This window comes from Oryctolagus cuniculus, chromosome 13 (genome assembly GCF_964237555.1).
Source record: "Oryctolagus cuniculus chromosome 13, mOryCun1.1, whole genome shotgun sequence".
In the NCBI taxonomy this organism is placed as follows: domain Eukaryota; kingdom Metazoa; phylum Chordata; class Mammalia; order Lagomorpha; family Leporidae; genus Oryctolagus; species Oryctolagus cuniculus.
This window is the reverse complement of record NC_091444.1, coordinates 2,200,616-2,213,777: the sequence shown is the minus strand read 5'-3', so window position 1 is coordinate 2,213,777 and position 13,162 is coordinate 2,200,616. Positions and strand designations below refer to the sequence as shown.

The 13,162-nt window shown below is 60.2% G+C and overlaps 1 protein-coding gene across 1 annotated transcript in view; it reads left to right on the top strand.

Moving 5' to 3' along the window:
• The window catches only part of NIBAN1 (niban apoptosis regulator 1), a 111,417-nt gene that overhangs the window by 83,796 nt on the left and 14,459 nt on the right, over nt 1–13,162 (top strand). Inside the window, exons 6-8 of the mRNA XM_008249920.4 lie at nt 7,653–7,768; nt 12,472–12,576; nt 12,719–12,881. Of these exons, the coding sequence (XP_008248142.2) occupies nt 7,653–7,768; nt 12,472–12,576; nt 12,719–12,881 (384 nt within the window). The remainder of the gene's footprint in view (nt 1–7,652; nt 7,769–12,471; nt 12,577–12,718; nt 12,882–13,162) is intronic.

The following is a 13,162-nucleotide window of genomic DNA, read 5'->3' as shown; positions in this document are numbered from 1 at the left end:
CACTTGGTACCAGTTATATTGAACGTAAATAAAGTTCAGTAGCTGATACCCTTCTCCAAGAAACTGAACATGTTTAGGGGCAGGGCTGGTGCTGTGGCATGCTGGGCTAAGCTCCACCCTCAACGCTGGCATCCCATACAGTTCATGTCCCGGCTGCTCCACTTCTGATCCAGCTCTCTGCTGTGGCCTGGGAAAGCAGTAGCAGGTGGCCCAAGTGCTTGGGCCCCTGCACCCACGTGGGAGACCCAGAAGAAGCTCCTGGCTCCTGGCTTCGGATCAGCCCAGCTCTGGCCGTTGTGGCCATTTGGGAGGGAACCAGCAGTTGGAAGACCTTTATCTCTCTCTCTCTCTCTGTAACTCTACCTCTCAAATAAATAAATAAAATCTTAGGAACTGTTCTGGGGGCAGTGTTCCGGAGATTCCCCTCCATGGTGTGGAGCCCCGGCCCTTGGACCTGCACCTCCGGTTACGCTGTCTTGGGCCCGTGCGCATCAGTCACACCGGGCGAGGAGTGGGCACCGAGCCGGAGCTCTCACCAGCAGCCCATCCACCTCTCCGGGGTGGCCGCGCACGGAATGAGGTCGGCCGCCTCCCCTTGTCCTGGCCGTCACCGCTTCCTCTTCTCGGCTCACGGTCAAGCGTTTGTTGGCGAGTCAGGGCTCCGAGGCCCCGCTGCTGGCGGAAGGCGGCGTACAGCTTTTCTCCCCGCGGTCTCCGTCAGACATCTCCCTCCATCTGCGGGGAGGGGGCTCGTGCTCCTGTCCACGTGGTCGTGAGAGCCGCCCCCGTGCAGCCCCCCTGAGCCCTGCATCCCTCGTGGGGCAGGTGCTCCTCTTCTCTTCCTGTGAATTCCAAGTTGACAAAATGGAATTTGGGGCCTCGGGTAATTTTACCAGCTTCTCAGTACCCGGGGCTATCTCCCACAATGGCTGTCATTTGTGAAAATAAATAAATAAACAGAAATAGAAAGGACTGGCTGCTTTGCCCAGTGGTTAGAACGCCAGCATTCGGTAGCCGGTTGCCTGGGCTCAAGTCCCAGTCCTTTCTCCAGCCTCCTGCTAACGGGCGGCCTGGGAGGCAGCAGGGACGGCTCAAGTGACCAGATCTCTGCCGCCCATGTGGGAGACCTGGATGGAGCTCTCTCGCCTCCTGGCTTTGGCCTGGGCCAGCCCCCGGCAGTGGGAGCACTGGAGGAGTGAGTCGGTGGACGGGAGTGTTAGCGCTCTCTCATCTCTCAAATAGCAATAATAAATGAGTAATAAATGAGGAGCTGTCACTGGTGACGGGCAGGAAGTGTCTGACAGGTGAGCCGGGCAGAAGTGTGTCCTCACGTGGAAATCTCCACACTCATCACTCTTCAGTGGCATGGGCAGCAGTCCCCGGGACTGGGGGCTGGGTGAGCCTTCCTCTGTGACCCAGCTCTGCAGTTACATGATTCAAATGTCTTTCAAGATAACTGGAGAACTACACCGACAGACACGCGTGTGCCCGTGGGGTGCGTGTAATAGCCATGATATTTGAGTGGGCACGCCGGAGCGCGTCAGCTCCAGTCTCGTGGCTGTGACGTGGCCTGCAGTGTCCAAGCAGCTCCTCGGGAGAACTGGGTAGGAGTGAGCAGAACGTCTCTGTGCTATTTCCTGTAACTGCACGTGGATTTAAATAATCTCTATTAGGGGCCGGCGCTATGGGGTAGTGGATAAAGCTGCAGCCTGCAGTGCTGGCATCCCATGTGGGCGCCGGTTCCAGTCCCGGCTGCTCCTCTTCCAATCCAGCTCTTTGCTGTGGCCTGGGAAAGCAGTAGAAGACAGTCCAAGTCCTTGGGCTCCTGCACTTGCGTGGGAGACCTGGAAGAAGCTCCTGGCTCTTGGCTTCAGATCACCACAGCTCTGGCCATTGAGGCCATCTGGGGAGTGAACCAGCAGATGGAGGCTTCTCTCTCTCTCTCTCTCTCTCTCTCTCTCTGTCTCTGCCTCTCTGTAACTCTGCCTTTTGAATAAATAAATATCTTTTAAAAATAAAAATACTCTCTAATAAAAAGTTCGAAAAAATGAAGGCAGGGGTGGGCGTTTGGCCAAACACTTAAGGTCCCTGTGTCCCTGTCAGAGTGCCTGGGTTCAATACCCAGCACCCAACACTAACTCTCCACTCCAGCTGCTGGCTAACGCCCGCCCTGGGAGTCAGTGGTGAGGGTTCAAGCAACTGGGTTCCTGCCACCCACCTGGGAGACCTGGATGGAGTTCCCGGCTCCTGGCTTGAGCCTGGCCCGGTTCCAGCCATTGCAGGCATTTGGGCGTGATCCCCCTCCTCTCCCTCTCTCTCTCTCTGCCTCTCAAATACAATCATACATACATGCACATCTAGAAAGCAAGAGGACTGTGGGAGGAGGGGACCTGACTTGAGCCCTCCTGACCAGCACAAGCTGCCCCGCCTCCCACAAGCTGGGTCTCCTTGGCCCCTGGTGGCGGCAGCAGGAGGGCAGCATTGTGCGCCTCTCCCGGTCCTTGTCCTGTGGGACCGACGCAGACATGCCTGGGAATCGGCTCAAGCCGTGCCTCTCGGGCCGCCCCCCGAGTGACCACCCAGACAGACCGGAGAAGCTTCCATTCCCCCCCGGAGCCTCTGTCTGACTCCTGGCAGCTGGGGACGGGGAGAGAGGATTGCTGTGGATTCCTGGACATGTCCCAGCACCAGAGGCCTCCACGCGGCTCCCACGAGGCCTCTGGCTGCCCGGGCTCTGCCTGTGCCTGGCCCCGCTCTGGTGCTGGCTAGAAACACGGAAGGCAAGCACACCACGTTTCCTTTCCTTCCCTTCAAGGTCAAGAGCAAGCGTACGAGTTGGGAGAGGCTTAGATCCGGCAGTATTTTATGAAGACGGTAAGAATGGTATGAGCAGTGTAATGTGAGTGTATTAAAAAGGGGCTAGCGTAAGACACAGCGAAGCAGTCTTTCTCCTTTACTTAATTCGCCCGAGTCTGACAGTACCGGATTAGTTTCCGTTCTAGGGCCCGCGTTGAAGGAAGGATTGACAAACGACATCGGAGCACAAAGCTAGGCCGTTTCAAAGAACCCGGGAAGTCCGGCGGTGACTGCTGTGTCCCAGCGTCCCCCAGGGGCAGAGGAGTCGGCCTGGCTGGTTTGCGCCGAGAGGCGGACGTGGAGTTAATGAGAGACAGTTCATGGAAACAGATTCTGGCTCAGTAGAAGGAAAGTTTTTCAAGTTATTAGAGCAGTTTAGTGATGGAAAGAACTGCTTCACTCAGCTGGGAGCTCCCGCCACTGGAAGTGTGCCAGCAGGGCCGAGAGGATTCGAGAGGATCCCGGCACCGAGCGGGAGCCTGGGGTGGCTGACCTTGAAGGCCACTCCCGCACCAGGCTTCAGGAAGTGCGAATGCCAAGGCGGACGCCGGCCAGCTGTGTGGCCTTTGGCTAAGCAGTTAACCGTTTCTTGCCGTGGGTTCCTCATCCATAAAATGAGGGGGTTGCGCCGGGTGAGGTCGGAGCGCCGTGCCTGCAGGGCCGGCTCCTGGGGCAGCCTGCTCCCCACGGTGTGCTGGAGAGGGGGTGTGGGCCGACACCTGCACCCTGCAGAGCAAAGCCCGAAGCCCTGCTTGCTCCCGGGCCCAGTGTGCAGCTGGCAGGGGTCAGGGCGATTGCCACCTGGGGTCTGGGCCCAGGAGGTCTGCGGCAGGAGGCTGGTGGAGTGGCCGAGGTCTGCCTCTCTCGGACTCCTGTGCGTTTTCTCCGAGTCCAGCAGTCTCGGCACACGGCTCAGAGGAGACGCAGAGCCGTGAGGTTCTGGCGCTTACAGGGCAAACGTGTGCCCTCTGTTTGCTCAGTGACCTGGCAGGAGCTGCTGGACTCTTTCAATCCCCAGGACAAATATCCCTGAAGCAAGGCCCTCATGGCAGATCTGATCCGAGAGCTTTACCGAAGTCATTCTGCTAAGTCTCGTATCAGCTGAACCCTGATGAAAACCTGGCGGGTTGGATCCTTTGCCCTGTGGAGAGGCAGCCCCGAAGTCTGGGCTGGACGTGGGTTCGGGGAGAGCCGCTGTCCCCGGCGATCGCAGACCCCTCTGTGGGGACCGAAGCGTTCCCCTCCGCCTGCGGGAAGGGCCCCCTCCACTGCCTTCACTCGCTCTCCTTCCCGTCCTCCTTCGACTTCTCTCCGACGCCTGCAGCGCTGTCTCCAACTCCCATTTCTTCTGGAATTTTTGCAAAAAAAAACTCTAAAAATGGGAGCGCAGAGGCCACGGCCCTGTTTGCTCTGAGATAGGTGCGGAAGGGAACAGCAAGGCTTCAGACACCTCCCCCGGTCCCTGGGGGCAGCCCGGGAAGGCAGAGGGCAAACGTGTGTTCTCCCGGCCATGAGCTCACTCCTGGGCTGGCCGCTCCGCCCACGCTCACCGCGTGCAAGTGCAGTGCCACGTTTTCCACCGCCTCTCTGTTCCCTTGGGCTGGGAATGAAAACAGCTGTTCAGAACGAGAGCACATGAGTCAGGCTGGATCCCAGGGCGGTCATCCATCGCGGCTGGAGCGGCCCCGCCCAGTGTCCTGAACCCGAGCCCCCTCCCCCCCGTGGGGAGGACACCGCCAGCGGTGTGTCGTCAGTGTCATAGCACGGCCTTCGTCTGTTTCCCAGACCTCAAGGACTAAACACCAAAACACTTGCCAGGCCAAGTTAAAAAAAAAAAAAGGCAAGGAGGAAAACACTCGTTTGAAAGCTTGCTTCTCGGGACGCCCTTTGCCGGCTCCGATCTCAGCGCTGCGGTTTGCGGGTGGATCTGCTGGGCTGGCTGCTGTCCTCGCTGAAGGATTTCACCAGAGCTCCTGCAGAGCTGTGCCCTGGGCTGTTGCAGGCTCTCGCGGCTTGTGATGGCAGAGCTGGTCTCCGAAGGCCAGCCGTGGGTGTCAGGGGGTCTTCACCCTCCCTCTGTGGCTCTGTAATCCCACTGCCCAGGCTCTGGTGGCATCTGACCAGTCTCATTGCCCTAGAAATGCAGGCCAGTGCTGCTGGCCGGGGGGCCTGTGTGCCCTAGCGGGAGAGAGGAGGGAAGGCAGCCCCTCTGCACACTGTATTTCCCTAAGTCGCACAGTCTTTCTTTTTTCCTGATGCGTATGTATTTATGTTGACTTGGCAGAGTGATAGAGAAAGAGAGGTGGAGCTTCCATCCACTGGCTCTTTCCTCAAATGCTCACAACAGCCAGGGCTGGGCCAGGCCATAGCCAGGAGCCTGGAACTCCATCTGGTTCTCCCCCGTGGCTGGCAGGGACCCTAGTCCTTGAGACGCCATCTGTCGCCTGCCGGGGTGGCAGCAGAGGCAAGACTCGAACCCAGGCGCTCCCAAACACGGAATCCAAGTGTCTCAAGTGATGGCTGAATCCGCTGCCCCACGGCCCGTGCCAGACGGGATGTCCTTGTTGTGCGACTGGAGCGTGTCTGAAGTCCGTCTCCCAGCTGCGGTTTCTGGACTCTGGTACCACCGTGCCCTCCAAGGCCTAGTTTTGTATGATGGAAATGCGGACACCTGTGTTCCCCGGGGTGCTCTGTGGAATTCTGGGAAGGCCATTAAGCCTCGGCTTCCTTCATCACACCCACGAGTCTACCATTAGGTAGTCATCTTTTGTGGTAATAGGTCACTGCTCAGATAGAACGCCCCCTAAAATCTATGTTGGGAAGGGCAAACCCACAGAGCCAGCACACAAGGCAGTGCAGCGTGGTGGTTAGATGCTCACTCTGGTGTCAGCTTGCCCGGGCTCATATCCTTCCTCTCCTACTGCCTAGTTACGGGACCTCAGTCTTCTCATCTGGAAAATGGGGTCAGCAGTACTGTCCTTGGGGGAGGGGGTTGGTTGTCGGGGCTGTGAGAGGCCAAGTGCTCAGGTGGATGGGACAGCATCCCCCTTTGTGTGGCTTGCAGTCTCCATTTGCATAAATTAGCATATTGCGGTGATGTCCCAGGGAAGTTGGTTTTGTCCAGAAACTGTGAGGGCATCTCAGCCACTCTGAGGGGATGGCAGCATGAAGCTGTGGCCCCGAGTTTTGTCCTCCACGTGTTTTCACGACGGTGGCCTTTATCCGTCACTTCTAGGACGGGACTCCCTCGTGGGGCTGGAGTGGGTGACGGAGCCCCGGGCTCACGTGTCTGGGAAAGCCTTTTTCTCTCCTGAAGTCTAGCTTCGTTGGGTGTGGGATGCTTGGTTGCTTTGTTTTCTTGCAGGACTCTCCGGGTCTGAAGGTTTCTGCAGGGAGGTCTGCTGTTGGTGTAACGAGGGCTCCGTGGACCCGATGCCCTCCTCCGAGAATTCTCCCCTTGCCTTGTGCTTTCCATGGTTCGACTGTCATCTGCCTCGGGTCTTTTTCTGGTTCATCTGCTGGGAGTCCTGTGACCTTCCCGGTCTGGATGCCCATATTTCCCCCACAATTTGAAAAGTTTCCCCCATTTATTTCACTGAATGAGTTTTCTGTGCCTTTTCCCTTCTCTTCTGCGTGGTGCCGAAGTGCGCTGGCCGACTGCTGTCTCATATTCTCGTAGACTTTTCTCATTCTCTTAATTTTTTTCTTTTTAAAAAATTATTTCATTGAATCGTTTCAGATCTCGTTTCAGCTCAGAAAGTCTTTCTTCTGCTTAATCTGTTATGCTGAGGCTCTTGAATGTATTTTTGATTTCAGTTTCTGAGTTCTTTAGCTCTAAGATTTCTGTTCCTTTTTGTATTTTACCTCTTTTGAATTTTCGTGCACATTATGAATTATCTTCCTGATTTTGTTGGTGGCCCGCCTGTATTCTCTTGTATCTCACCAAGTTTTCTTAAAATAATGATTTTAGATTCTTTGCCGGGCAGGAGGTGATTTCCCTTTCTCCGTGATCCGCTGCTGGGGCCGTTGTCTCTTTGGAAGCGTCCCACCACCTCGGTTTCCCACGCTCCTTGCGTCTCTGTGTTCTTTCCTGGGGATCTGGCAGATTCGTTGTGTACCGATTTTATGGGGTGGCTTTTGAAGTGAGACAAAACAAAGAAGCAAGAGTACTTCCTCTGGCAGTGCGTCCTGGGGTGTCGGCTGTGTGATGCCTGGGTGTGGTTTCCTGGTGTGAGCTCTGTGTGGCTCCTTAATGTGATCGGCACTGCCATGTCTGCGGGTGTGGTGGTGGCGAGGGAGCAGGCGATGTGGGATTGCACTGCCGGCTGGGGCGCAGCCCTCTCGGGCGGCCCAGGTTCACCGCAGCTCTGGTACCTCTGCAGGTATCGGGCGTGCAGCAGTTTCTGTGGGGTGTGTGTGGGTGGGACCACTCTGGTGCAGGTGAGGTGCAGCCGGCATGCCCAGGGAGACAAGGTGCCTGTTGGATTGCAAGGGCCAGGTGGGGGTGAGGCTGCTGTGACGGCCCAGGTGAGAACGGTGCTGTCTGAGTGCTGCGTTGTGACTCACAGGGCCTCTGGGTGCTGCCCTGCTCGGAACGGGCTCTCTGGTTGCTTCCGCAGGCTGAGGTTGTGTGCAAATGAACCTTGGCTGCAGCACTTGCTTGACTTTCTGTGTGTCTGGATTCCACGCCTGGCGGTGCTCGGGCAATGCTGCTCTCTGCACCGCGGCGCCGGGACAACCACAGCACGTGAAACGGAGCATTTTGCTCTGCTGAGCGCCCCTCCTCTTTCCCTTAGACCTCACGAAGCAGACGACATTTGAAGCCCAAGCCTTCCTGGCAGCCGTGCAGTTCTTCCACCAGGAGAAGGGCCACTACGGCTCGCGGGAGATGATCACCGGGGACGAAGTGCAGGTGACACGGGCTTCGCGGGCGGGGGGAGGTCAGGGTCGTTATAGTGAGCGATCAAGCAGAAAACCCCACACGTGGGGATGGGATAGGCGGGCCCAGGGGCTGCTGCTGTCATGTCTGGAGGCACTGGGTCACTGGGACCAGCTGGCCGGGCACCCACAAGGGCAGCAGACCCTGCAACCACAGTGCAAAGGGTCGCAGTTCCTCTTTCAAGCGGCCTCCTGCTGCCAACCAGCAGGGGGCGCCAGCAGCGCGTGGCTGTGCAGTCAGCAGCTCCGACCTAAATCTTGCCAAGTTATTTCTCTTCTTTTAGTTTCAAATTACCCCTCTGAAAAGAATAATAAGGTTTACCTTGCAGGGTTGTGAGACTTGGAGAAGGACTTGGCACCGAGCTGTCTTTATCTGTTGGGGGATCGTAAGGGGCGTAATGAGCAATACGCGTGTAAAAAGCCTTAGGTGGGTTCTGCAGGCTTCTTAGCTTTTTCTGGTTTTCCGCCCTGTGTGGTCGTTTGCTGCTCCACCTGCCGGCCGAGGCCTAAGCCCGTGGCGCGCCCGGCCCAGCGCCGTGCAGTGGCTGCCCTGATGCGACCCAGCCCCCAGGATGGCGCCACTCTCGCGGCTGGTTCTGCCAGGCAGAGGAAGCACCGAGGACGTAGTTTGTGCCATGGACCAAGCAGAAGCCCCAGAAGGGGGACAGTGCTGGCCGCTGCGGGAGCCAGCGCGGTTGATAGAAATGTAGCAGATAGACCAGTGTGAGAACGCTCTCGCACGCCACGTTCTCGCACGCCACGTTGGGCTGTTCGAGTGCTAGTTCCGTGTGCGTGCTTTCACAGTCGCAGCAGCCGCTAGGAAGCTACCATCCCGACTTGTCACCGAGGCTTCTGGGGGAGGGCGACCACGGCTCACCGCGCTGCCCAGCTGGGGGCCACGCGGCCGCTCTGCCCCGAGCGTCCACTGAGCGCCACGCACTATCCAGAGGACTCAGGCCCCCAGGGACAGAGCAGCCCTGCCCTGTGGGTTTCGAGGGTTCAGGGTCGCCGGCCTCCTGAGCGGGTGGCGGACGGCCTGATGGCGTCCGCTCCAGGGCCACAGGAGCAACCCCGCGGCGGGACGTCCTGGGTCTCGCGTCTCTCGGGCTCCTGGAGCTGGCCATGCACGTGGAGTCCACAAAGGCCTTAGTGCCAAGCTCTCAGAGCAAGGTGCTAAGAAGCCCCGCGTGTGGGAAAACAGAACAAGACCGAGGTAAATGCAGGGGTCATCACGTGACCCGGGAAGCAGTTTTGCTGCCCAGGAACTTGGGTGTCTTTGGTGGAATCCCAGCCCTGTCAAACGGGAGCACGGAAGGCATTTGCCAGCACTGCCCGCGTGAGTGGGGGACGCTCAGAGTGGTTGGCGGAGTCATGGAGCCCACGGGGACGGGAGCCCACGCTGGCTGGCTGGGAGAAGCCACACGAGGACAGGCTCCTGAAGCTTCCGTGTGCTGGGCCTGGAGGATCACGGTTCACCACGCCCCCAGGGCGGGAGCAGACAGCAGAGAGCGTCTGTCCCTACCTGGGGAAGAGACGCCCCCAGGCGGTCAGAGCGGCAGCGCCTGGCCAAGACCGTGCCATCCCTTGGGGAGAGCTCTGGGCATGTTCGCGGCGTCTTCCTCCTCTCTGCTAAGGGCTTCATCCGTGCTGGCTGCCGGGCCTGCCTTCAGAGGGTTCTCGGCCTTGCTGCGAGGCTGCACAGCGCGCTCACGGCACCTGCAGGCGTCCGGGCAGAGCAGGGTCGCAGCGTAGCCTGCCCGGCAGACCTCAGGGGAGTGTGCATACCAGCAGCAGCCCCGCGGGTGTTCTGCTGCGCATGTGTCCCAGGGACGGTACCGGACGCCGGTGCCGACGCGGAGCTGTGATTTGCCTTGCAGGCACCAGCGCACTTCTGAAAGGTCATGGAAATGGAAGTCAAAGGCACTTATTCTGGTGCAAAAAAATGTTCGAGATCTGTGCATACAAGAGGTCTCCAAGCAGTTCACGGAGATACACGTCACGGAAAACACAGATGGGTTCAACAAACGTTGTGCCCTGAAATAAACTTGGCTGGAATTCCACTCCCCCACAAACCTGGCCAAGTACACGGGCAGGTGGGGCGGACTGCTGGATCTTCAGGTTCCAGCGGCTGGTTCATCCAGCCCCCTCCAGGTCCCTGCCCCGAGAGAGGACGTGAGGCAGCCCTGCCGAGCCACAGCCCCAGAGGAGGTGGAGGACTTAGGTCCCTGCTCCCGCGGGGCTGACGCCTCCTTGTCTCTCCCCGACTCTGGGTACCCCCACCAGGCGCTTAGCCCACCGAGCACGTGGGCGTGGATCCCTCACTGCCTGATCAGCTCGCCGTGGCTGCTGCGGGGTTGGCGCATGTCAGGGAGTCTTGAAGCCCTCAGAAACGGGGATTCTTCTCTTCATTGTCCTCAGAGATTGCTGAGACAGATAAAGGCGTCCCCACCGACGGACTACCAGGAGTCACCCTCACGCCAGGCAGATGCTGATGGCAGGGTCAGGGCCCCGCAGAGCGGATGCCGTGGGCTGGGCTGGGCTGGGCTGGGCTGGGCTGCTCCACCTCCGCCCTGGCAGTGCCTGCGGAGCTCAGCTGGAGCGCCACACCTGCCAGGACAGAGCCCCGGTGACAGGGAAAGCCAGAGAGCTGGGAGGACCAGCGAGCCCAGAGCAGAGCTGCCCTGGACCGAGGCAGGTGCAAGACTGAGAACGGGAGTGTCGCTTCAGACCCACGGGGCGGCCGTCTCGAGGGAGCCCCTGCTTTCCTGCCTCCTCCGATCCCAGGGTCGGTCTTGCCCGTTTGTCATCCACAGTCTGCAGCCTGCTGTGGACAGTGAGCTGCGGGCCCCCGCAGACTTGTGGTCCGGGCGACCTGGGCAGCCGAGAGCCCCCACAGGGACGAGAGGGACACGGAGCCCCGTGGCAAGTGGACACACACAGGCAGCTCAGGATCAAAGAACACCTGTCCACTGCCCCGGCACCGCTGCAGGAGAGATCTGCGGACAGATGGCCCTCAGATGCCCCGCGAGCTCCCTCGGACACCCCTGCCCGGGGCTCAGGGCTCAGCCCTCGGATGTCCGCCTCTTCCAAAGTGTCCGTTACTCCTTATTTCCTTTCTCTTTCCCCCTAACTGTCCAGTTGTCAATGACACCTGTCATTAACAAGCACTGCCTTCCAGGCTTAACTTCATGGACCCCCGAGAGGAGCCCGCCATGGGGACCCCGGGACGCCCCCACAGGACGGGCTTACAGGGAGGGCCGCTCCTTGTGTCACAGCCGGTCACCAGCTGGCCCTGACGGTCAGGAAGCAGTAACCTGTCCATCAAAGGCTCACTGTGCGGGAAAGGAACCCCTGCTCTTCTGGGGACCCGACTCGGTGGCGTCACTGCCGCGTCCAGACCGGCCCGGGCGTCGGTCACCAGAGCATGGGAGTCAGCCGCCAACAGGGCCCTGGGTGTAAGGGAGCCGAGTCCGTGCTGAGGGCGCTCCGGGTCCACCCCTCAGTGTCTGTGCCGGGGAGCCCTGCGGGGAGCCGACGGCCCTGAGTCCCGCCCTCACCTCACCGCGCACCTCAGGTGGCCCTGTGTTTCCGGGCGTCTTCCCAGCCCTGTCCAGGCAGCTCCTCCCTTGTCCTCCTCAGCACTGGAGAGGGTGGTGGTGGCTTCAGGGACACGGGGGACATGGGGACACGCAGGGGCTTTGACGTGAGGGCTCGAGGAGGAGGAGGCAGGAGAGTCCTGGAGACACAGACTCAGCACACAGGCACCAGGGTCAGGCCCGAGTGCACACACAGGGCTGCTCAGGTGTTCCCAGGGCTGCTCAGGTGTGCTCAGGTATGTGCAGGTGTACACAGGTGTGCTCAGGTGCATGCAGGTGTACACAGGTGTGCTCAGGTGTGCACAGGACTGCTCAGGTGTGTACAGGTGTGCACAGGACTGCTCAGGTGTGCTCAGGTGTGCTCAGGACTGCTCAGGGCTGCTCAGGTGTGCTCAGTGTGCTCAGGTGTGCTCAGGTGTGCTCAGGTGTGCACAGGACTGCTCAGGTGTGCTCAGGTGTGTGCAGGACTGCTCAGGTGTGCACAGGACTGCTCAGGTGTGTACAGGTGTGCACAGGACTGCTCAGGTGTGCTCAGGACTGCTCAGGTGTGCACAGGACTGCTCAGGTGTGCTCAGTGTGCTCAGGTATGCACAGGACTGCTCAGGTGTGCTCAGATGTGCTCAGGTCTGCTCAGGTGTGCGCAGGTGTGCACAGAGCTGCTCAGGTGTGCACAGGTGTGCTCAGGTCTGCTCAGGTGTGCACAGGTGTGCTCAGGTGTGCACAGGACTGCTCAGGTGTGCACAGAGCTGCTCAGGTGTGCTAAGGTGTACACAGATGTGCTCAGGTCTGCTCAGGTGAGCTCAGCTCTGCACAGCCCTGCTCTGGGTGCCCTCTCCTACTCACACCAGGTCCCCGGGGTCTGAACACAGGAAGGTGAGCTCGGGGTGTTCTGCTGGGGGCTGCCCACCGCGGCCCTGTTCCTCGCAGAGGGTCCTTAGTGTCAACCCTCTGAGGTCCTCCTCAAGGCTTCAACCCAGGGTCGGACCACCCACCTCGCCGAGCGCCTGCCCCCACACAGCGGCACCAATGGGCCCGAGGCTCAGCCTCAGCCACGCCCAGCTGACCGCCTCTCCCTCTGCAGGCCCTGAGCAGCCTGGTGATGGAGGAGCTGCTGCCCGCCCTGCAGGCCGACCTGCTGCCCACCATGAAGGGGAAGAGGAGCGACAGGAAGAGGGCCTGGTTCGGGGTGAGCTCTGCGGGTCCCAGGGACGCCCCCTTCCGTGCCGGCGTTGTCATTGGAGACAACCCCGTCCCCGGCGCTGCCCGGCACGCAGCCCTGGCCCGGCCCGTGCGCTCCACCAAGCCCCTCCCCGTGGTCCCTCTTGCAGCTGCTGGAGGAGGCCTTCCACCTGGTCCAGCGTCAGGTGGCGGAAGGCCTGCGTGGCCTGAAGGAGGAGTGCCGAGCCTTGACCGAGGGCCTGGAGGGGAGGGTGCGCGCCGACATGGACCAGATCGCCAACTCCGAGGACTTCCTCGCCGGGAAGATCGAAGGTCAGTGGTGCGCTGTTTTCCCAGCGCCTGCACGGGGACTCGGCCGGCCCCAGGAGAGGCTGGAGGGGACGGGTGGGCGAGGCTGGCAGCTGTCGGAAAGGAGCAGGCCACAGGAGGCACCGAGACCTGCCCCTTCCACAGAGGCCTCGTGGGCACCGGGGCGAGACAGCTGTGCACCCCACCTTGCACGGGGGCCGGCGCGTCTGCCGGCAGAGGCGCGTCCCAGCTGGGCACTTCCACCACTGACTCACACGGGCCCTGCCGTGCCCCAGCACTGCCAG